Source organism: Gamsiella multidivaricata (genome assembly GCF_025024155.1).
Source record: "Gamsiella multidivaricata strain RSA 2152 chromosome Unknown BC939scaffold_53, whole genome shotgun sequence".
In the NCBI taxonomy this organism is placed as follows: Eukaryota; Fungi; Mortierellomycota; class Mortierellomycetes; order Mortierellales; family Mortierellaceae; genus Gamsiella; species Gamsiella multidivaricata.
In genome coordinates, this window is record NW_026251761.1 from 252,416 (window position 1) to 271,884 (window position 19,469).

At 48.8% G+C, this 19,469-nt stretch overlaps 10 protein-coding genes across 10 annotated transcripts; 6 read left to right on the top strand and 4 right to left on the bottom strand.

The window, feature by feature from the left end:
• Nucleotides 1-651: 651 nt before the first annotated feature.
• Nucleotides 652-2,939, bottom strand: BC939DRAFT_458339 (pseudouridine synthase). The gene is made up of 2 exons (XM_051556586.1): nucleotides 1,032-2,939; nucleotides 652-939 (listed from the first exon to the last, which is right to left on the bottom strand). Exons 1-2 carry the CDS (start codon nucleotides 2,820-2,822, stop codon nucleotides 715-717), a joined length of 2,016 nt encoding a protein of 671 aa, XP_051410051.1. The 5' UTR covers nucleotides 2,823-2,939; the 3' UTR covers nucleotides 652-714.
• Nucleotides 2,940-3,839: 900 nt separating this feature from the next.
• On the top strand, nucleotides 3,840-5,793 carry BC939DRAFT_458341 (uncharacterized protein). The gene has a single exon (XM_051556587.1). The coding sequence runs from the start codon at nucleotides 3,879-3,881 to the stop codon at nucleotides 5,778-5,780; it is 1,902 nt and encodes a 633-aa protein (XP_051410052.1). The 5' UTR covers nucleotides 3,840-3,878; the 3' UTR covers nucleotides 5,781-5,793.
• BC939DRAFT_458344 (uncharacterized protein) lies at nucleotides 5,794-8,129 on the bottom strand. The gene is made up of 3 exons (XM_051556588.1): nucleotides 8,026-8,129; nucleotides 5,921-7,828; nucleotides 5,794-5,833 (listed from the first exon to the last, which is right to left on the bottom strand). Exons 2-3 carry the CDS (start codon nucleotides 7,710-7,712, stop codon nucleotides 5,814-5,816), a joined length of 1,812 nt encoding a protein of 603 aa, XP_051410053.1. The 5' UTR covers nucleotides 7,713-7,828; nucleotides 8,026-8,129; the 3' UTR covers nucleotides 5,794-5,813.
• A 1,691-nt stretch (nucleotides 8,130-9,820) lies between these two features.
• On the top strand, nucleotides 9,821-11,353 carry BC939DRAFT_238716 (uncharacterized protein). Its single transcript, XM_051550923.1, has one exon. It carries the CDS (start codon nucleotides 10,092-10,094, stop codon nucleotides 11,253-11,255), a length of 1,164 nt encoding a protein of 387 aa, XP_051410054.1. The 5' UTR covers nucleotides 9,821-10,091; the 3' UTR covers nucleotides 11,256-11,353.
• BC939DRAFT_238717 (uncharacterized protein) lies at nucleotides 11,354-13,117 on the top strand. The gene is made up of 2 exons (XM_051550924.1): nucleotides 11,354-11,542; nucleotides 11,647-13,117. Exons 1-2 carry the CDS (start codon nucleotides 11,451-11,453, stop codon nucleotides 13,034-13,036), a joined length of 1,482 nt encoding a protein of 493 aa, XP_051410055.1. The 5' UTR covers nucleotides 11,354-11,450; the 3' UTR covers nucleotides 13,037-13,117.
• A 133-nt stretch (nucleotides 13,118-13,250) lies between these two features.
• BC939DRAFT_479060 (uncharacterized protein) lies at nucleotides 13,251-14,935 on the bottom strand (the record flags this gene model as incomplete). Its single annotated transcript, XM_051558813.1, has 4 exons — nucleotides 13,251-13,708; nucleotides 14,060-14,325; nucleotides 14,361-14,442; nucleotides 14,830-14,935. The coding sequence occupies 4 exons, from the start codon at nucleotides 14,933-14,935 to the stop codon at nucleotides 13,251-13,253; spliced, it is 912 nt and encodes a 303-aa protein (XP_051410056.1).
• A 311-nt stretch (nucleotides 14,936-15,246) lies between these two features.
• BC939DRAFT_458352 (phosphatase inhibitor-domain-containing protein) lies at nucleotides 15,247-16,564 on the bottom strand. The gene is made up of 3 exons (XM_051556589.1): nucleotides 16,041-16,564; nucleotides 15,690-15,938; nucleotides 15,247-15,556 (listed from the first exon to the last, which is right to left on the bottom strand). The coding sequence occupies exons 1-3, from the start codon at nucleotides 16,522-16,524 to the stop codon at nucleotides 15,522-15,524; spliced, it is 768 nt and encodes a 255-aa protein (XP_051410057.1). The 5' UTR covers nucleotides 16,525-16,564; the 3' UTR covers nucleotides 15,247-15,521.
• Nucleotides 16,565-17,621, top strand: BC939DRAFT_458355 (Sybindin-like family-domain-containing protein). Its single transcript, XM_051556590.1, has 3 exons — nucleotides 16,565-16,842; nucleotides 16,972-17,075; nucleotides 17,165-17,621. The coding sequence occupies exons 1-3, from the start codon at nucleotides 16,721-16,723 to the stop codon at nucleotides 17,521-17,523; spliced, it is 585 nt and encodes a 194-aa protein (XP_051410058.1). The 5' UTR covers nucleotides 16,565-16,720; the 3' UTR covers nucleotides 17,524-17,621.
• BC939DRAFT_458357 (uncharacterized protein) lies at nucleotides 17,622-18,697 on the top strand. The gene is made up of 4 exons (XM_051556591.1): nucleotides 17,622-17,681; nucleotides 18,058-18,134; nucleotides 18,241-18,429; nucleotides 18,537-18,697. The coding sequence occupies exons 1-4, from the start codon at nucleotides 17,668-17,670 to the stop codon at nucleotides 18,623-18,625; spliced, it is 369 nt and encodes a 122-aa protein (XP_051410059.1). The 5' UTR covers nucleotides 17,622-17,667; the 3' UTR covers nucleotides 18,626-18,697.
• Nucleotides 18,698-18,715: 18 nt separating this feature from the next.
• Nucleotides 18,716-19,274, top strand: BC939DRAFT_238704 (uncharacterized protein). Its single transcript, XM_051550922.1, has one exon. It carries the CDS (start codon nucleotides 18,797-18,799, stop codon nucleotides 19,184-19,186), a length of 390 nt encoding a protein of 129 aa, XP_051410060.1. The 5' UTR covers nucleotides 18,716-18,796; the 3' UTR covers nucleotides 19,187-19,274.
• The last annotated feature ends 195 nt before the right edge of the window (nucleotides 19,275-19,469 follow it).

The window sequence follows — 19,469 nt, forward strand, 5'->3', positions numbered from 1 at the left end:
ACAGATGGTAAAAAAAAGAGCCATTTATTCAGTACATTAACGATATTGGTTCACCACAGTCGTCCAGGGATGTCTGTATTCCGGCCTGCAGTTGACTTGAGTTTTTTCCGATGCTGCTCCAGTTCTAGGAGCTGATGTTCCACTTTGCGTTTGGACTCTTCCAATGCCTTTAAGCGGTTGGTGATCCTACCCACAGAAATCAAAATAGGGGCATGGCTGGTGTCAGTATAGGTGTCCTTGAGTTGAAAAAATCACTGGTCAACGAAAGGTGAAGTCAAGTTAAATCGATACGGCGCACTTACAGACTATCCGATAACGATTCTACTCTCCGGTTCAAAGTCTAATAGTATGAATGAGGAGCGGCATGTTCAGTCCTGGTTACTCTCAGTCCTGTTGTGTACGGGTCTCCATGGTCATGAGTTGTGCTGTGGTTCTCCTACGGTGACAGATTCGTCGGGGTCATAGTATTCTCGATAGGCATATCCTGCAAAATAGCAAACGGGGACCGCTGCCATCAACATCAAGTATCGACTGCTCATCACTGTAGTTCCTGTTCGTAGAATGGTTTTGAAATGCACCATAGGCACTTCGCCGAGATCTGAATTGAGAGGTGGGGCAAGTGTTGCCCTTAAGAATCAAACAGAACCAAAGGAACGCCACCAATTTTTTTTATTTTTTTGCCAACAAAAGGATTGTGTATGTGTTTTACGGTGTTTATGTTGAAGGCGCCTCCCCAGCAGAACCTGCTGCTGACTCCGTTGCTGAGGGTAGTTGCGACGTGGAATCCAAACTTGCCGTTGAAGGAAGTCGTGGAGAGTCCATTTCGCTATTGTCCGCACTATTGTTCTCGCTCTCTGCTAAACTCATCTTCAGTCGCTTCTTTTCCTGATGCTTCCTGGATTTGACCTCCGTCGGGAGACATTTTTGGCGTTGCAGGAGCTGTAGAAGAATTGAGAGAGAAAGAGATGTTAGTGGAACGACCATAGCAGAGTAATAAACGGTATTTTTTTTAAGCCTTTCTGTGCGCCTACCGGAGCGTATTTCTTGCCCATGAACATGCGTAAATCACCACCAAGCGAGATATTGTTTTCCTTGGTGGCATTTTGTTCCACATACTCTCCTAGCAGAATCTTGTCCCCCTTCTCTGGTAGGTTGTATAGCATAGCCTGATCAAGCTGTTGCAACATCCTTGAGTACATCAATGACTTTGTGACGTAGCACGACCACTTATCCTCCATAGCTCGGTAAAGTCTTAGTGGGGTGATGTCGCTTACGAGATCCACCTCCGTTTGGTACTGCCACTCAACGTTGTCAAAGTGGCAGTCGTACAGCACCAAAGGCAGATCTGAGGCCATATCGTAGTTAGGCTTCGCAGGACACTGCTTCAGATCCATCATTTGATCGATGATTTCGGGTTCCTCTAGTCCTTGGCCGATCGAGAACAACACCGCCATCATACACCGAACCTGATGCCATAAAAACGCTGATCCTCTGAGCGTCAGTTGATAGAACTCGCGACCTGCCTTTTCGGGGAACTCGTGCTCAGAAACAGGGTCGATCGAGATCGCAAAAACCGTCCTGTCGTAGTTTTCAATCGTCTTGGAAGCATCGTATTTGCAAAAGTTGCGGAAGTCGTGTGTGCCCAGAAACTTGACCGCTCCTGCACGCATGCGCTCAATATCGATAAAGCCCTTGGGGAAAAAGTACTTGTATTCACGCCAAGCGCAATTAAAACGGGCGTTAAAGTCTTCTGGGACAGGGGCCCAGGCAATGATCCTGATATCAGGCGGCAAGAGGCGATTGATGATGTTTAAGTAGGCGAGTTCTCCAAAGACGCTGCCATCCTTGTTCCGCTTGATACCGTTCTTCCAGTACACACCATCCTTGGCTTCCCGCTCTTCTACAGTCAATCCGACATCCTGATTCTGTGCTTCTGGGTCGAATCCATCTCCTTCAGACCGGATGACATGAGGTGAATTCTTTGGTAGAGCCGATCGAACGGTCATGGCGACCACTTGTCCCAAACCGCTGACACCACGATCCGTTCTTCCGCATCGAGAGTAATTACAGGCTGATGGGTCGTCGATAATCCTGGCTGCTAAGAGTGCATTAAACAGCTCTGATTCCACGGTCTTGATATCCACCATGCCCTGGGAAGCAAATCCACCATAGGGCCAACCAAAGTAGGCAACCTTGAAAGCAACATGTCGCTTGGCGTATTTCGAAAAATCGAAGGGGCGTCGATCCTTGCGTTTAGGCGTCTCGATCGAAGAATATGTTGATGCACTCGATCCTTGGGCTGGAGAGTCTGGACGTGAGGAAACTGCATCGCTGTTGTCGATGGTACCGTTACTTTCCTGAATAGGAGTCGACGTCTCGGATGAAAAACCATTTGCAGCTCCCTCCAGTTCCCGGATTCTCTGCAAAAGCGCATCCCTAGACCAGGTCGAATACTTATCAACTGCTCCGCTGCCACTACCGAGCACTGCGGCCGATCCACCTTCTTTATTCCGCCGCTTGCGCTCTGCTTTGCTCAGTTTCCCTTGGACAATGAGAGGACGATCTTTATTGGTAGCCATGATGTTGTTGTCCTGGTGATAGGCGTTGTTGGCGGCGAGTTCTTTTATGTTGTTAGTATAGGCTTGCTTGAGAAAGGGTGTGTTATTGCGCTCGGTGTTTTGGAACGCCCTCTTGTAAAAGATGTATTTTCCTGCCTGGATGAGGGACGATGTTGAAAAGGAATGCGAGTGAGCAGAAGGAACCCAGGAAGCGGTAGAGACGAGTGAGGAGTGCGGGTTCCTGCGAAATAGAATGAGAAGCATGCCCCTGGCCCAGTCTGCGATCTGATGTTGAGGATCCTTGAGGTGATGACAAAAAAAAACCTTGCATGTTTTGATTTTTCTCAAAATAAAAGGGCAAGACAAAAAAAAGTGACGATGGTTGATTGAATTTCCAGTCTGCAGTGCTACATACTACAGCTTTTCCAATAAACCGATACTACTTTATTATCATCGCAGTGTATATCAAAAGAGGCTGGAATGCGTTGAGAAAAAAAAGAAGAAAAGAAAGAAAGTAATGTGGTAATGCCTCGCAAATTTGACCATAGAGATGTGCAGCTCGTTAATTGGCCTGATGGTTATGGCTGTGCCTGTGCCCGTGCTCTTGTTCGTGTTCGTGCTCCAGGTGGACAGGATGCTCTAGATTCTCCTCTGCTCCAGTGGCAAGCGCCACTGCCGGGTGCTCTGTCTTGTTGTGACCATGGTGCTGTGTATGCTGTGTTCTCTTGTGCTGATGATGCTGTTGGTGCTGGTGGCTACGTGCTGCTAATTTTGAATGGTCAGTGCCAGCAACGTCAGAGGATGCTGCGATGGTGCTTTCCCGCAGATCGTAGTGGTGTGTCGCTGAGTTATTCTTGTCTGCCATGGCTTTGAGATGTCTATTGCTTGACTTGCTTGTGAGAGTATGTGGTGAGGAAGTCAGAAGAAAGAGAGGGGGAAGAGAGGCAAAGAAAAAGAACCTCTTTAATTCCCTACGATGAAATCATACCATCGTCACAGCAATTCCGAATGAGGACCTGCCTCTGGTTCTTCGGAAAGCAAGGGCAGCACACGTCCATGGGAAAGCATATATCGACACGTACAAAGAAGGACGACTGTAAAAAAAAAAAGCTGTTGCGTTTTGAATATTAGCGGCGGGACTAGATCTATTACCCCCGCGGAAGGGCATGGGCCAAACGTGTCCTCCCTAGCCAGCGCCACATCGACACAGCCCACCTGAATATTCAATAAAAAAAGAGGCATTCACGTTCAAGAATACTCTTCCTTTCTTTCCTTCATCCTCCCTACTTTCCCTCTCGTACTAAAAGTAAACGGCTCCTCATGTCGCTCGCTCTCAAAATCAACCCCATCGAGATTCCGGAGCTACTACATATTATCGGATGTCATCTCTCTATCGGCGATCAGAAGACCTGCATGCTCGTCTCCAAGATCTGGTTTTACCTCTTCCGCGCTTACTACTGGAACCACCTCTATTTCAATCGCAACGGGGTACCTAACCTCGACAAGTATGGACACCTAGTGCGATCCCTAACGACATTTTGGGCCGATGATCATGATCTGCTCGCTATTGCGGGCTCTTGTCACTTGGTCCAACGACTCGAACTCGAACTCGGGAATGCCGCCACCGAAAAAGGACTCGAGAGATTTACAGGCAATTTACCTCATATCCGAGACTTGATATTTCGGGTCCCCTTTACCTTTGAGATGAAACACCTTGTGGCCATCACTCGACTGAAACGAATACAGACACTACAGCTTGGCGGTGGAGATGGACCTCTGGGTACGGAGTGTGACTTTATGGCCCTGCTGAATGCGCTTCAAGAGTGTCCCTTATTGGCATCACTTCGACTCAATGGGATACGGGAAGCCAAGCATAGTAGCATTGCACCAGAATGGCATCTTCCTACCAAAAGGCCGAGCGAACCACCCTCAACATCCACACTCAGCAGATGGGTGCGGCGACTGTCTATTAGAAATAGCAAAGCCAACCCGAACACACCTTCCGTTGTATTGAAGGTCAAGGAGCCATGGCGCAAGTTCGTTTGTGACACTACGATCCAAATCCCAGCCAAGATACCCGAGATATTGCAGGGCCATCTCCCTGACGCCACAATGATCTATCCAAACCTGACTCGACTTCACGTTAAAAGATTTGATACCAGATGTTCGACTGCGCCAGTTGGGCTCATGTTCAGGAAGGCTCCACATCTAAAAGAACTTCACATGGACTTCGCTAGCTTGACACGGGCACATACCTCCGAATGTCTCGTCGCCATTACAGAAAGTTGTTTCCAGCTCCAGACCTTAACTATTTGGGGGCTGGACTCGGATCTGGAGACGCGCAGCTCGATCGAGCAGTTCTTCCAGCAACATCGGCCCGATCTGCGACATTTCAAGCTGAAGTGGTGCATGGGTCTGGATTATGCACTCGAGCTGATGCCGACGGTAACTGTGGCAGCGCTGGAACGGGTTTGCTTCGAGTCTTCGATCAGATCACATCCTGCACTACACCGGTTCATGACAAGATGCTCATCACTACAGTATCTAACCTGGACAGCAGAATACACAAGACCCCCCCTAGCACCCAGAGACAGGACTAGTTTGTTTCTAGAACCTTGGGCTTGCTACGAGACCATGAGGCATGTGTATCAGAACAGGTGCATCGACGATCCAGAGTCCTTCGAGGCATTCTTTGGCCGGTTAGCGCTTATGAAGAGACTGGTTTCCTTTGGCATCTCACTGGACGATATCCGTAGGCTTATAGCAGATCATTCGGCGTCAAGTGCGTCGATGGAGAGGCATGGGGCTCGATATGATCTGGAGCATCAAGACCAACACCAACCCCAGGACCAACCGCAGGACGCGAGTGAAATGGCGATCCAATTATCGACTCAGCGGCCGGATTATGATGTGAGACATCGTGCAAGGCGCGACGAGGACGATATCGACGAATTTTTACAGAATTGGAACTCCTTCCAGTCGGTCCAGGAGCTAACGTTTTCGGCAAACTATGTCTCCACAGCCATGAGGATGATGCTTTCTAAGCAGTTGGATGCAAATGAGATTCGGATTATCATGAAGGTCTTTCCAAGGCTGCGAAAAATACGATACCAAGGCTGCGTCTTCCCTCTAGATCGAAACGCCCGAGAGCTTCTGGAGATGCAAGTAGAACGGCGAATTTCCATCGTTCATACCTCTCAGCTTCCATCATTGGCGTTGTAGATTCCATCATCAACAAAGGTTTTAAAGAATTCATTATAGGACTTTACGATGGTACGCATACTATTTTATGCTATATTAAGATATGATTGTGTATATGAGTTCCGTCTGCAAGGACCAACCAGTTCCCACCTAAAATAGGTCATACTCCACGGCAAGACTGAGTCGATGAGCATCTCGACACCACTGCTTCACGGTTTCCTTTTGTTCGGTCGTCCCTCCAGCGACATGCAGCTTTTTCAAGTTCGGCCAGTGCTTGAGGATCCAGCGGACACTGGATTTGCCAAGTGGGGGATGTCGGTGCTGTACGAACCAAAAGTACTCCATTTTCGATGATTTTGTTATCCAAGCCAGCGTTGACTCGACCGGGGAGATGGAAAGGGGAGGATAGGAGATTGTCAGGTTGGACATCTTCGGAAACGCGGATAAGTACTCAAATATCATCGGCTCCGTCCCGTGGAACCCGCAGACAAGCTTCTCCAGGTTGGTACATGCCCAGGGCACTCTCAGCACTCCATCGTCCTCAGGCTCGTCAAGATGGAAAATCATACCATCGGCGATGAACTCGCGTAGCTGGGGCCACGTCTGTAGGAACCGAATTAACGCGCCCTTGAAACCGCGCTCTGGGCATGCGAATGAGATGTCAAGGCTCACGACGTGTCTGCAGTGCTCCTGCAGTGTCTCCAAAGCACGCCTTCCAAAATGAGAGTTTCTGAATCCCACCTCCGTCAGGAGCGGGAAGGATCTCAAGATCTCGATGATGGTGTCCTCCTTGATATTGTCGAACGGAAAGGCGAAGCGTAGGCTGCGGAGGTGAGGAAAAGCGTCTTTGAGGGAATGAATAAACTCGGTAGTCCAGGTCCAGCGATAAATCTTAACCATCATGTTGGGCGCAAGGAACTCTTCGATTAGGAGACTTGTGAGGTTTGGCAGCAGCGGCGAGAGCGCAATCAGACCTTCCTGAGATATGTCGACGAGACGCAACTTGAGTGTCCGGATCGAATACGAAAGAACTGTGCCTTCGTCCTTGATCCCATTTCCTTGTGCGTTGTCATTGCTAGTGGTGCGATATGAGGCCTGGGACATCTGCGATGATGAGCCTGCGCCAAGCACATGTAATACTGATAGTGCTGCATTGGAGGAAGAGATAGCGGGAGGCACTGATGGGGAAGACGATGATCCACCGTGCGAATGTTCGTTCTCCAGACGGTGTGAGCTCAGTGAGAAGAGTCCCTCCAGGACCAAGTGGATGAGGTTGGGATAGGCTTGAAGGATGTCCTCCATGTACATCCTTGGTTTCTTGCCAGGGTAACTCTTCGTGTTGATCTGTAGATTGGAGATGGTTTTTGCAGAAAGGTTCAGGACAAGGTTTGGGTCATGATTATGGATCCTGACAGAGAGCGTCTTCAGTTTGGGAGTCGGACCTGCCAGCAGGCTGGAAACGAGCTGCGAGAACAGCTTTTCATTGGTGACGATGGGTGGGATAAGGGTCTTTTTGCAAAAGAGTCGGTACCAGGGATGCTTAGATGTGGGCATGACTAATGAGGACCCTTGGATCCACTCGATCGAAGCTGCAGCACGGGTATAGTCTTTGAAGGCCCTGGTGAAATCCGGATGATCAAAGTCAGTGCCCTCAACGACGCGAAAAAGGAGGGGGTGGAAGATCAGATACCAGTCCTTGCAAACGTAGGAACAGCTGAGGAGAGAGGGACGATTGAGAAATGCAGCGATGGCTAGGACGACCTCTGGGATGGTAAGTGCGGCAGACAGTATCCTGCGCTGTTGGCGCTGGGGCGCTTTTTGACGTGCCTTGGAAGACAAAAGTGTGAAGAGGGTAGGGGCTGTGAGGGATGGGGTCTCAGGCGGAGATGGTGAGGAGGAAGAGGATGAGTGGGTCTGGCGGCTGGATTTTATCCATTTAGGAAGATGGACCATGAAGAAAGGGGGATCGGTGTGTACGTGTATGTGCGCGGGAGACTGCAGAAGAATGGGAGTGGAATTAGCGCAGGGATAGAGCAAGAGAAGAGGAAAAGGTGGAAGGAGGACGGCAGCTGTAGTCAGGAGGCGGGGTGGGGAAGTGGACGAGGACGAGGGGGGAGAAGAGACGAGAGGAGGAGGGAAGGAACGGCGATGTATTTAAAGTGTAGAAGAGAAAAAAGGGCCGGTAAGTAAAAAAGAATAGTAAAGATAGCATGGGTGCACGCTACAGAGACCCTTTTTTGTGTCACGCTGGCCCTATTTTCCGCACCAGTCAGTCAGCCATTCAGTCAGTTTGTGTGTGTGTGTATGTGTATGTGTATGTGTATGTGTATGCGTTTGTGTATGTGTATGTGTGTGTGTGTGTGTGTGTGTGTGGGGGGGGTTCTGCTGGGGATCCTGTCGGTTGAGAGCAGTAGGGACAACAAAAAGGAAAAGAACGACTGAAAGGCATGCTAGCAGAGCAACAGCGACGACGACGACATTGCTCTCTTGCTCTTGCTCGACACCCTTAGCTCACAGGCGCTGCTGCTGCCATCGTCGCCGTTGTTGCTGTTGTCGTTGTTGCTGCTCACAAGGATGTGGCTACTGAAAGAAGAAAAAATGGTCCGAGGAGAAAAGGAACAGGGACAGGGGCAGGAGATGTGGGATTGCATTTCGCTGATCGTGTTGTTCAGTTCAATTGGGCACACTCATATTCTACTTGACTCACAAAAGGTAGGAGGTGGGATAAGTGCCGTGCATGATGGATGAACGAGACAAGATATCAACACCGACAGGTACACGAAAGTATGGCAATGAGTCCTCATGTATGCATGCGTTCATTGGACACCATGGACAAATCAAGCAGCAAACAGCGTACGAATGCCGTGCAGGGTTTTCAGAGAAGAGGGAAAGAGCCCCTGGATGCATGTCCTCTAGATTTAGAGTTAATGAGCTCTCCAAAAAACACGTCCTCGCCATTTTCCGTCCGCAGCGATGTATTGCCACAACGGGAACAAAAGGTTTCCCAAAAATTTGGCGAGGTAATCTATCGGACTTTGGCCTAAAGTTGTCTGCAGTTTCCTCCTGCATGTTACATGCTTTTCAATTGTCTGGATCCTCTCTCTCTCTTGTTCGGCATCTCTCTCGGTCGTGTGATAAATTAGGTCCGCACGCTGCAACAACCACGGTACATGATCTACGGCTCATACATTGTATTGGATTTTGTTACACCAGTTGACCACCCACAAAAAATGGATGGTGGTAGACCAAAGCCGATCAGAAAGCAATGCAAACCGCATCTGTTGTTTGCATATTTTAACCAAGTGACCAATTGGCTTTTTTTCTTTTTAAATTATAACCGCACTATTTAGACTGGGAAAAAACTACACCAGCGAGAGCGTATGGAAGTTAAATTGCATTAACTCTATTTGTATGTTTCTATGCGTCATACATCCCAGCCTCTGTTATAGTTCGGCAACAATGGACTACAATGACCCTTTAATCAAATCGAGAACGAATTCGATACAGCATGACCTGGACCTTGCAGTAAACTCGACAGCCTTTAGTTTCGTCGACAGCGTATCTGACTGGGCCAACACTATGGTATTATATGGACCCATGGCTGCCGGGCCACGGAAGACATAGTCGGTGGCCTTTTAGATGAACGAGTCAAACGTAGATCGTACCTCGACCGCATCGCATATGTAGGAGGGGAGGCTGGACAACGCTTAAAAAATTGTCTGACAAAAAGGAAAAATGACGATGACACTTCCCATGTTTCTGCTTGCCTCATTTTCAATATTACAACTGGCGTGCCACATAGGCTTTGACCTCATCTTTTCCCTTAGATAGAGAGAGCTGTTCTAGAGACGCCTTTTTTTAGAGCGTAGTCGGTCGAAGTTTGGAGGCATAGCCCATGGACACAAAATAGATTGGAGTAGATGTGATGTGATGCATTGTTCTCCCCTCCAATTAGAAAATAATTTAGCGGTCGACTCTGCAACTCAAAGGAGCCGAAGGTGGTGCATCCCATTGGGGTCTGCAGACTATTTTGGTGTCATGTGAAGCGGGCGTCGAAATGCCAAAGCTGCGCCCTGCCCTTTACCTCCGATGGATGTGCATTGGCAGCACCGTTCCTGCTTAGACTTTCTGCTTACGTTGGTTTGTCTGCCCCGCAAACGAATCCCCTCCCTTGTCTCGCCCAGTCCTCCCCTCCTTCCCTCTTTGCCTATCCAGCCGCACTATACAGGTATCTCCTACCACCCCTATTGCCAACGCCGACGTCAACACCGTCCACTATCGGTCCATCAACTCCCAACCCAGCCCCCTTTTTGTATTGCATTGTCATGATGCATGATACATCATATAGTCAATATGAGTCCTCTCTTCTTTGTTACGCCTCCCCTTCCTCACCCGCCAGCGTCGACCGCCTTTCTTCACCCCCATCCACATCCACAACTACAGGACTGCGAGCAAAACCAGCGTGCACAACCAAGGCAGGGCAGGGAAAGCAGACGGGTTGTTGCACTAAGGGCACCACTCACCATCATGGACACATCCGGAGCCGAGCCAGCCGTAGCCTCCCTGAGATCTGCACCCGTCTCGGCATCCGTATCGTCGCAGGGACCCAGCACAGCAGTGCAACAGCCATCCACTGTTGCCACCAGTTTAAACGCGGAAACACCAGGGACCACAGCATCAGCAGCAATGCCCCCGGAAACAGAACCTGCGTTGAATGCATCGGTGCCACCACCACCACCGCCACAGTTACAGCCTCACATTCAGGCACATGCGCAAGCACAAGTGCAGGCACAGGCACAGGCACAGCGACAAGCTGCAAGGCGGCCATGGTGGCGACCTCCACCACGCAACAACAGACAGCCCGGCACTCAGTCAGGCAATGCATACTCGACGACAGACCATGGGCATACCCTCATTTCGCTTTCAACTTCTGCAGGCCACCTCTCTACTCGCCTTTCTGCTCGCTCAGAAAGCCTGCCACATTACTGGCTACGAGCAATAAATCACATCCTGAGGATACCTTTTCGAGAATTTATCGGCAACATCTCTCGGTCCAGTGATATAACTCCATCACCGCCTTTGGCAGACGTCAACATGAACAATTATAATCAAAATACGCCGGCCTACCGGCAGTTCACTCCCTACATTGGACAGGACGCTAGCACCGATGGTCACGCTATAGTGCCGAATGCAGAAACAACGCCTTCACGGACAACCACTCGCTCTCGCAAGTATATTCCGCAGATTAGGATGGCCTGGCGAAACAGAACCTCGGACATGAGATGCGCGCTGTCATGGGCTTTGTTCACATGTTTTTTTTGCGTAAGTCAGAGCTGTGATGGCTGGTACCCAAGGAATCAAACCCCAAAAACACCTGCCCTCTCTGGGGAACCGGATGAAAAAGCATACAAAGAAAAACGAAGGGCATTAAATACCAACAATAGCATGGATTTCATGACGATTGTTTATGTTCTCTTTATTAAGCGAGCGCGCTAAATTCGCACTGCCGCAATTTTTCAGTCAACCCTGTTGAAGAAGCCTTGGTTATCTACTAACGTCGATATTTCTTTCTGCAACAAACAGACAGTCGTTGCGAGTGTCGCACTTGCAGTCAATTGGAAGGCACAGTGCACCTATCTCAAAGTCTACCTTATCGTCTTCGTGAGCCGAAAATGGCTCGTTTCCTTCCTGATGATGGATCGTGCCCTCTATCGCCTACCCTTGAGTTTGATTGAGCCGGATCCTGACATTGATGACGAGCGCCACAATAGATTCGCTATATAGTAAGTTATGCATCTCTCTTTTTTTGTCCATTCATTTTCTGTAGGGATACAACTGTTCACTCACAGCATTACTAATCACCAAATTTTGCAAAATGCACGCATAGCACGAGCCACTTGTTCACTTGGCATGGATATGCTATGCTGTTCTTTGGATCTTGCTACGTCTTTTTTTACGGTTTCCAACAGTACAAATCAGCGGCGCCTGTGGTCACCGGTGTGGCAATTGCATTCGCTTGCATGGGTCTAGTTCCGTTCTTTTCGCTCCTCCTCATGAGGTTCGGCGCTTTGATTCTTATCTACGCGTTTTACATCGTTTTTATTTGCATGGTATGGCCCTTGGAGAAGTGCGGTCTATCAAGACGACGTGCGATTAGTCGTCGGAATGGGGGCTATCAAAGCGAGGGCATCACCAACACCATCGATCTTCGACAAGTCGAACGACAATTGGAGGAAGTAGAGAGCGGTGAAGCAGGAGGTGGGGGAGGCTTGGGCAGGACGGATAGGGTCAAGGTGACGCCCGCTATGGCAGCTATACCGATCGTCATTTTCAGGAAGCCAACGGTGGGACTAACATCCGAAGCCCACGATGGGGACTTGAGAGCAAACTCTGGCAAGGCAGCTGTCATTGCATATCAGACACGAACTAAATCTGAGCAACGCATCTTTCAGTCATCTGCTGAAATGGTGGAGGTGGTGGATGATTCAAATAAGCTGACCAAAGATATTCTCTTGAAGCAATTGGGGCCATCTACTGAATACGTACAGGATCACTCTAATAATTCTGGAGTGAACGGTGACCGACCTGTTATTATCAATATACCCCTATCCGTCAACGACAGCCCCAGCAACCGCATCAAAAGGACATCGGCCAGTATCTCAGCGATGGTAAAGCCGACGAAAGTTTCACCCCAGAGCCGCACTCCAGAAGTCAGTTCGAAAACAACATCTCTTCCAGAAATCGCCGGTGCACCATCTGCTTTCCATGATGTCTCACAGACCTCGTCCACCATATCATCGATTCGATGCAATATTGGACAAGAGATGTCCGAACCCGAGGCCCATCAGAGGCCTCCCACTCCGATGCCGAGTCCCAGAGCCGCTCAACGTCTTCCGCATGTGGCGCACCAGAACTCCTCAGTAGGCAAGAGTATCAGCACCAGCAGTGGCAGCGACAGCCAGGTCAGCGTCCTTTCTTTGCCCGATAGGCTTCCCTTGACAAGCGAGGAGGATCCCTCGAACCAAGGCTCGGGCTCTCTGATTCACACAAGCAGGAGCGATGTCCATATTGTTTTGGGATCTGGTCTGAGCGCATCTGCTAGCTTTCCTGAAGACTATCCTACGATTGGTGATGAGGAGTGCGCTATCTGTTTGTTCGACTTTGAGGACGGAGACGAGCTGCGACACCTCTATTGTGACCATTTCTTTCATCGCGGCTGCGTTGATCGCTGGCTGTCCAAGAGCGCGTTTTGTCCAAAGTGTAAACGCGGCATCTGAGCCGGTCAATCATTGTGTTGACCGGCGCAATTTTTTTCAGGGTTTCTAAGTCATCTCTGAGTAATTGATATAGCAAGCAACATTGAAAACTGCGCTTTTATTTGTCATCATGTATCATAATACTTCGTGCCGCTAATGTAATAACAATACCAGGCGCTTTTCTCACTCCTTGAAAGAACTATTCGATAATGAGAAAAAATACAGTTTGGGCTGATCAGGACACGGGTGCAAAGCTGAAATCGGACGATGATAGATAGTCGTCGTAGTTCTCGCATATATGGCTCGTAAACCCTGGTTCAGGATCCATAAACAATGAGTAGCAACTCTGTCTGGATGCGGTTTGAGAGTAGATTTGATCGTCCTCAATCGGACCCTCCTCATCCTCGCCCTTGCACTTTCCATATTCCACAGCCCCGCTCGAAGCCGGATGGAATTCGAGAAGGGTTTCCTCGTCGGACGAAAAGTTGTAATGCATAATCGAAAGTGCTTGTCCTTCGTCGCTTGCGACCTCATCATCGAATGCAAAGTCGGACCCTGTTAACATACCCTCCTCAGGCTCCTCTTCGCCTTCCTTGTCCCACGTATTCTGGTACTTTTTGTTCTGGTCACCCTCTGGTTCCATATCCATGGCCGCAGGATCATTCATTCTTGTTTTGCCTCTGTAACCCCTCCCTTTCATGACCACTTTGTAGGCTGCGCTCTCGAGCGCGCACTGTATCAACAAGTGCTTGTTTTCCGGAGGCACGCCAGTATACTGCATCTGAATTCGCTATTAATACGCGAAAAAACTTGTGTGTATCAGAAAGAGCGTAACGATACACATCCCAATTGAATGCCTCGAACGCACCCATACTTCAAAACTCTCCGTCATACGCTGCCTCACTTGAGAGCTGGTTACACGTTCATAAACGCGACATAGAGAACTGGCCAGCGTGGCATCATGCCTAGTAATCTGCAGGAATCGCTGGACTTGCTTTGGTGAAAAGACTAACGGATGTTCTCGTGCAAGCCGGTGTAGAAAACCTTTCATGCCCATCATGCAAGCCATAGCTTCTGCAGAGTGGGTCGTGGGAGGGACGAAGGATTGACCGAGTCTGGTTATCAGGGTCTCTGGATCGGCGGTTGTCCAACGGATATCGACTGTCAGAAGACGCAGAACGTTTCGTGCCAGGAACGAGCGTACTGGAGGCAGTCCTGTGGATTGCAAACGGACCCAACCGCCTACAGTGCGAAGGAATAGAAATGGAGGGTTGTGTTGAACTGGTTGCGGGCTGTAGTTGCTGGCATTTCTTGATCCGATATAATAATAATAAAAAAAACCTACGCCAACAGCCATCCGAGATATCCATGTCGATGGGCACTATCCTTGAAACGCCATGTACTGACCACGACGGCAGTCGTTCTGCCTACGAAAATATATATATATAAGTATTGGCGGACGAACATGCAAAGCATCCCTAAAAATATGCACCTTTCAAAATCACCTACAGAGGTATTGAGGAGTATTGAGGCGACTTGTCCTTGAGGCAGTACCGAGAAGCTTACGTTCCCTCCGTTCACAAAATGGCGATAGTCGATCGCAAGGCCACCACCATCGATGCGGCATGGTATGGTTTGCACGTCGGCGGGGGGCAATGATAACGCGAGCGCTTGATGTTCAATGGTTTGGTGGCAACAAATCGTCATCTTTTCAAACGCTGGTTCCTCTACTAGCAGAGGCGAAGGAAAATAAGGCTTCAACTTAGATATAAGTCCCGATATGGCCTTCTATTGATGGGCTTCATGTGGTTTACCTGGCATATCTTTCAAGATGGTCAAGTCCTCTTGGCGGTGCGTATCCTGTAGCTCTCTATTCGAGATCTCGGGAATACTTGCATGAGTGGGACATTGGCACGGCATCTTTGCGAGCCGCGCTGCTTTAATTGTGATGCTGAAGGCTTTCTCTTCAATAAATGCTTGCAGGACACCATCACTTTTGCTGCTGTTTGTTGCGGTACCTGAGTTAATTGATTCCGCAAGTTATGGAAGATATTGAGTCCCAGTTGGATAGTAAGCGGTGTTTGTTGAAGAAAACATATTTGTATCATGATCACTACCAGTTTCCATATGCTTGACCAAGGGTTCGTGTCTGTTCTTAAAGATATTCTAGCGTACGAATATGGGTCCAGTTGAGGAAACGAAAAAAAGGACGATGAGCATAAGGCCTTGTACGGATAAAATCAGTCACGCATGCATGAGTGCGTTTGAGCTTCGCCCAATTGCTTGATGCAAAGCCCAGATGGCCCCCAGCTCTTTATTTAAGTCTTTCAACAAGATATTGGTTCAAGAAGAATGGCACTTCGTTTCATTGCTCCTGGTGTGATCGATGCTCAACAAAGGGTCTGTAAACAATCAAAAATCGTAGCATACAATTCTATTGTTGTTTTGTTTGGCAATCTATACATATGGGATTCCTGCCTTGATTACGATCTTCTTGGAGTCCCTGTTATTGATTGACAGGCGCAGGCTGCGAAAGCTTCACTGTGATGAGAGTATCGATTGCAGAAAAAGTGATATGGTCCATCTGTTAGTACCAATCCACTTGCAACAAGGATTACGTGCATTGAGTGTGTCACCAATCCTAATTCTTCTTCGTTGCTGCGGTCGTAATTACCTTTTGGCATCCTCTCATACTCGTTCAGGACTCGCTTCTTTGCCTTCTTAGATCCATGATGATGATGATGGTTGGGATCGGAATGGTCGCAGGGTCCGTTGCCGTCTTTTCCTTTGCTCTTTCCTTTGCTTGGATTGGACGAGACAGGCCCACCATCTGACTCTGACCCTGAAGAATCCGAATCCGAATCTGACGATGACTCGTCTGAAGACTCGCCAAATTCCTTTTGTTTCTTGAAGATGCAGCAAACTAGTGCGTGAATAAAAGAGGAAATGTCAACGACCTCACCATGGCACCATTTCATCATTTATGCTGTCTTAGGTAAAAGTCGACACTCTTCATGGCACCTACTTTTGGACTTTTTCTTCCCCATATGCTCGTTATCTACAACGTCGTCATCCCATTGGACCCGCCTTCCTGAACTTGATTCTCCTGTGAGTTCCAGAACACCAGTATCATGGCTTTCCTCTGCTGGGTCCTCCTCTTCGATCTGAGTCGGATCTAGAGTCATGGTGCGGGATCCATATGTGGCAGGTTGGCGGGCAGACCCTGCAACACGAAGACCACCGCTGACGGGAAAGGCTGCCCCTCCTTCGCTTCTATTGTTGGCAATAAGGGATGATATGGTGGGCGGGCCCTCGGGTCCGTAGATATCGTTGGTGGCGTCGTAGGTTGGGGTCATAATATGAGCTCGCTCAAGTATCTCTAATGTCGGTGTGCTTTGGTTAGGGCCTTGGATCGAGAAGGCGATGCAATGATGAGGGAGGAAGTGAATGAGAGGCAAGTTGGGCAGATAGGCGAACGAGTTGGTAAATGCAAGAAGCAGTCCCCACATGGTTTGGATGGTTTCAGCTTCACATCATGCGTTCGTTCGTTCGAGCATCATCTACGCCTTGACCATATACACCCCAATCGACTTTTGCACTTTGGACGCAGGATACCAAGAGAATCAGCGACAGACACAGTAGGACTTTTTGCCATCACTGTGGAGCAGGCAGAAACAAGACGACACTTTTCGTCATAGGGCAACCATGATCTTTTCCATCTACATCATCAACAAGGCTGGCGGGCTTGTCTACAACAAAGACTACTCCGAGGGGCTCTCGAAACTCACGTCGAACGAATACCTTGTCCTTGCTGGAACATTCCATGGGTAATCAGTTTGACTATGAGCGCGATATGAGCCAGGCTACCGGAGAATCAACCAGCAGAACGCGAAGGAGCATACACGGGAACCAATTGCTGACAGAGAATGCTATATCTTCACCTCACGACAACATAGTGTCCATGCTATCACCTCAAAGATCTCTCCTGTCCCCGGATCAAGTGGAATTGAAATGCTGGAAACAGACACCTTTAGGATACACTGTTTCCAAACCCTCACTGGTAAGGCGGCTGCATTAACTGAGGGAAACGTATGGCACCTGCAACGTAACTGGCCCTAATTCTGACCATTGCGCTTTGAATTCTACCAGGCACAAAGTTCCTATTGGTGGCGGACCCACAGCAGCCCTCGATCGACCATACGATGAAGAAAATCTACGAAGTTTATTCGGATTACTGTGTCAAGAATCCCTTCCAGAACCCAGAGATGCCAATCCGCTCCGAGCAGTTCGATGTTCATCTTTTGAGACTTGTCAAGTCTGTTGGTGGGTTGGTTCTCACCAACAGCAACAACCCGTACATTGTCCACAGTAGTCTCAGTCATGCTAACAGTAGTACCAGTCATACCGGAGGGCCTACAGGTCCATCACAGGGCCAGACAGCAGTCTCTTCTCCTGCTCCACCAACGTTACCCAACATTGCTTCATCAGGTCTTGGGCTAGGCGTTTGATATACTCACTCTATAATTCCCGCAGTAGTCCCAATAAATCCGAATAGTACAGGACTATAAGCCACCTGGTGTTGTGAGATCTGGACCCCACCTCTGTCCATTACTCTTCTCAACACTCCAGCACACGATCCCGTATACATCAACATGAAGCTGGTTCGGTATGAGACAACTCATTTTCAAAAGCATCTCAAGAAAAGCATTAAATTGGTCCATGAAGGAAAGCAGCAACAACTGGACATCAACATGGAGGCGTGACAGATGAGATCTGGAAACAGAGAGATTACCTCCAGACTGTGACCCATTCAAGCCATACAAAGAGGACTCGAAGGAGCAACTTGTAGCCCTATTCAAAGGCGTACAATCATGAGGCAACAAGACAGCTTAAGCGCCAGCTCAGGATCGATGTTTCTACGCGTCACACGCATGAAACGATAGAACGACACCACAACGCGTCTAAACATATGATCAGGCTATATCAATCCGATTTCTCTCTAACATCATCGCCTGGTTCTGAATACCATGTCAATCGTTTAGTTTTCTTATGAAGCTCAATACCGAGACTGTTACAGTCGAGCTCAAAAACGGTACTATTGTCCATGGCACGGTCACAGGTATGGACTCAACAAAGGGATAGCATTGGAAGCACGACGATGCGGGCAAAAGTTTTATGGTTCTAACCTTTATACAATCTGCTATGTGTATGCTGCTTCTAATTAGGAGTGGATATGAGCATGAACACACATCTGAGGGCTGTGAAGATGACGGTCAAGAATAAGGACCCCGTCAGTCTAGACACATTGAGCATTCGTGGCAACAACATCCGATACTTTATTCTTCCGGATTCCCTGCCACTGGATACATTGTTGATTGACGATTCACCCAAGAGCAAATCCAAAAAGAAAGCTGGTACGAATATTCATCGTCTGCGTGGTTCTCAATTATTGGGTCGGTTTTTATGATAATGTTGCTTATCAACTGCTTTTTGCACGTCTCTGATTTGAAACAATACATAGCAGCTGGACCGACTTCATCGAGAGGACGAGGTCGTGGACGTGGAGGACCAAGGGGCGGTCGTGGCCGTGGCCGCGGTGGACGATTCTAAGAGGAATATGCAACTATATAGTAGCGACGACTTGCAGTTGCGTGCCCATAATATAAGATTTTTCTTTTGCACGACTCTGCGATTTGTAACTGTGCCACGAATATTTTTTGAAACCGATCGCCTAGGCTCGAGGCAATCATTGCATCATGCAAATTACAGATCTCCCTGACGATGTCCTTCTTAAGATATTCTCCTACTTCGTTAACCGATCACGATTCAGGAGCGACCCAACCTAATCATGATGAGTCAAGGAATCAGAACCAAGACTTAGATTCGCAGCCCTCAGGCCTCAAAAGCAACAGTACGGTTTTTGTACCACCAGGAGAGACCAGCCCAGCCCCTGTTCCTATCACCAACAACTCCACCAAATTTCGAAAGAAGAAAAAAAAGAATGGGTCTGCCAGGGTAGCAGGACCGGGTGCGCGGACTCTCTGCCGACTTTGCTGCTGCAGTCAACGATTTAACCATCTGGCGTCTGCAGATCAGCTCTGGCAACCGCTCACTCTGGCTCGGTTTCCGGATCGTCACTGGCCCACAACTGACCAAAAGAGCCTCACCTGATCCGAGTGCGGCGCGAACACCAGTTGAAACTGTTGCAGCCTTCTGACACACCTAAAGGATCCTCTACGACATTTCTGGACGCTGGCAACGTGGGGGCTCGGCAAGAAGGTGATGATGACCAGCCAGAAGGGTATACGGCGGTCGGTAGACCGGCAACTATGACGAAACCGGAAGACTCAACAACTAAAGAAGACGATGGAGAACGAGGCGGACAAGACGGACAGAACAAAAAACAAAAGCGGACGAAATTTATTCGCGTTTCGAACAGCGTGCACATCGTCGC

What these genes read in the sequence shown, in the direction of transcription:
- BC939DRAFT_458339 (XM_051556586.1), bottom strand. Translation starts at nt 2,822, where the DNA reads ATGCTTCTCATTCTATTTCGCAGGAACCCGCACTCCTCACTCGTCTCT. An exon ending in TGGGCAAGAAATACGCTCCG is followed by an intron (nt 940 to 1,031) that starts GTAGGCGCACAG and finishes ATTCTTCTACAG; the next exon opens with CTCCTGCAACGCCAAAAATG.
- BC939DRAFT_458341 (XM_051556587.1), top strand. Translation starts at nt 3,879, where the DNA reads ATGTCGCTCGCTCTCAAAATCAACCCCATCGAGATTCCGGAGCTACTA.
- BC939DRAFT_458344 (XM_051556588.1), bottom strand. Translation starts at nt 7,712, where the DNA reads ATGGTCCATCTTCCTAAATGGATAAAATCCAGCCGCCAGACCCACTCA. An exon ending in CAGTCTTGCCGTGGAGTATG is followed by an intron (nt 5,834 to 5,920) that starts ACCTATTTTAGG and finishes AATAGTATGCGT; the next exon opens with ACCATCGTAAAGTCCTATAA.
- BC939DRAFT_238716 (XM_051550923.1), top strand. Translation starts at nt 10,092, where the DNA reads ATGATACATCATATAGTCAATATGAGTCCTCTCTTCTTTGTTACGCCT.
- BC939DRAFT_238717 (XM_051550924.1), top strand. Translation starts at nt 11,451, where the DNA reads ATGATGGATCGTGCCCTCTATCGCCTACCCTTGAGTTTGATTGAGCCG. An exon ending in CACAATAGATTCGCTATATA is followed by an intron (nt 11,543 to 11,646) that starts GTAAGTTATGCA and finishes ATGCACGCATAG; the next exon opens with CACGAGCCACTTGTTCACTT.
- BC939DRAFT_458352 (XM_051556589.1), bottom strand. Translation starts at nt 16,524, where the DNA reads ATGTGGGGACTGCTTCTTGCATTTACCAACTCGTTCGCCTATCTGCCC. An exon ending in GGGGAAGAAAAAGTCCAAAA is followed by an intron (nt 15,939 to 16,040) that starts GTAGGTGCCATG and finishes TTCACGCACTAG; the next exon opens with TTTGCTGCATCTTCAAGAAA. An exon ending in GTATGAGAGGATGCCAAAAG is followed by an intron (nt 15,557 to 15,689) that starts GTAATTACGACC and finishes CTCTCATCACAG; the next exon opens with TGAAGCTTTCGCAGCCTGCG.
- BC939DRAFT_458355 (XM_051556590.1), top strand. Translation starts at nt 16,721, where the DNA reads ATGATCTTTTCCATCTACATCATCAACAAGGCTGGCGGGCTTGTCTAC. An exon ending in CTTGCTGGAACATTCCATGG is followed by an intron (nt 16,843 to 16,971) that starts GTAATCAGTTTG and finishes ACGACAACATAG; the next exon opens with TGTCCATGCTATCACCTCAA. An exon ending in CTGTTTCCAAACCCTCACTG is followed by an intron (nt 17,076 to 17,164) that starts GTAAGGCGGCTG and finishes GAATTCTACCAG; the next exon opens with GCACAAAGTTCCTATTGGTG.
- BC939DRAFT_458357 (XM_051556591.1), top strand. An exon ending in TGTCCATGGCACGGTCACAG is followed by an intron (nt 18,135 to 18,240) that starts GTATGGACTCAA and finishes GCTTCTAATTAG; the next exon opens with GAGTGGATATGAGCATGAAC. An exon ending in CAAATCCAAAAAGAAAGCTG is followed by an intron (nt 18,430 to 18,536) that starts GTACGAATATTC and finishes AACAATACATAG; the next exon opens with CAGCTGGACCGACTTCATCG.
- BC939DRAFT_238704 (XM_051550922.1), top strand. Translation starts at nt 18,797, where the DNA reads ATGTCCTTCTTAAGATATTCTCCTACTTCGTTAACCGATCACGATTCA.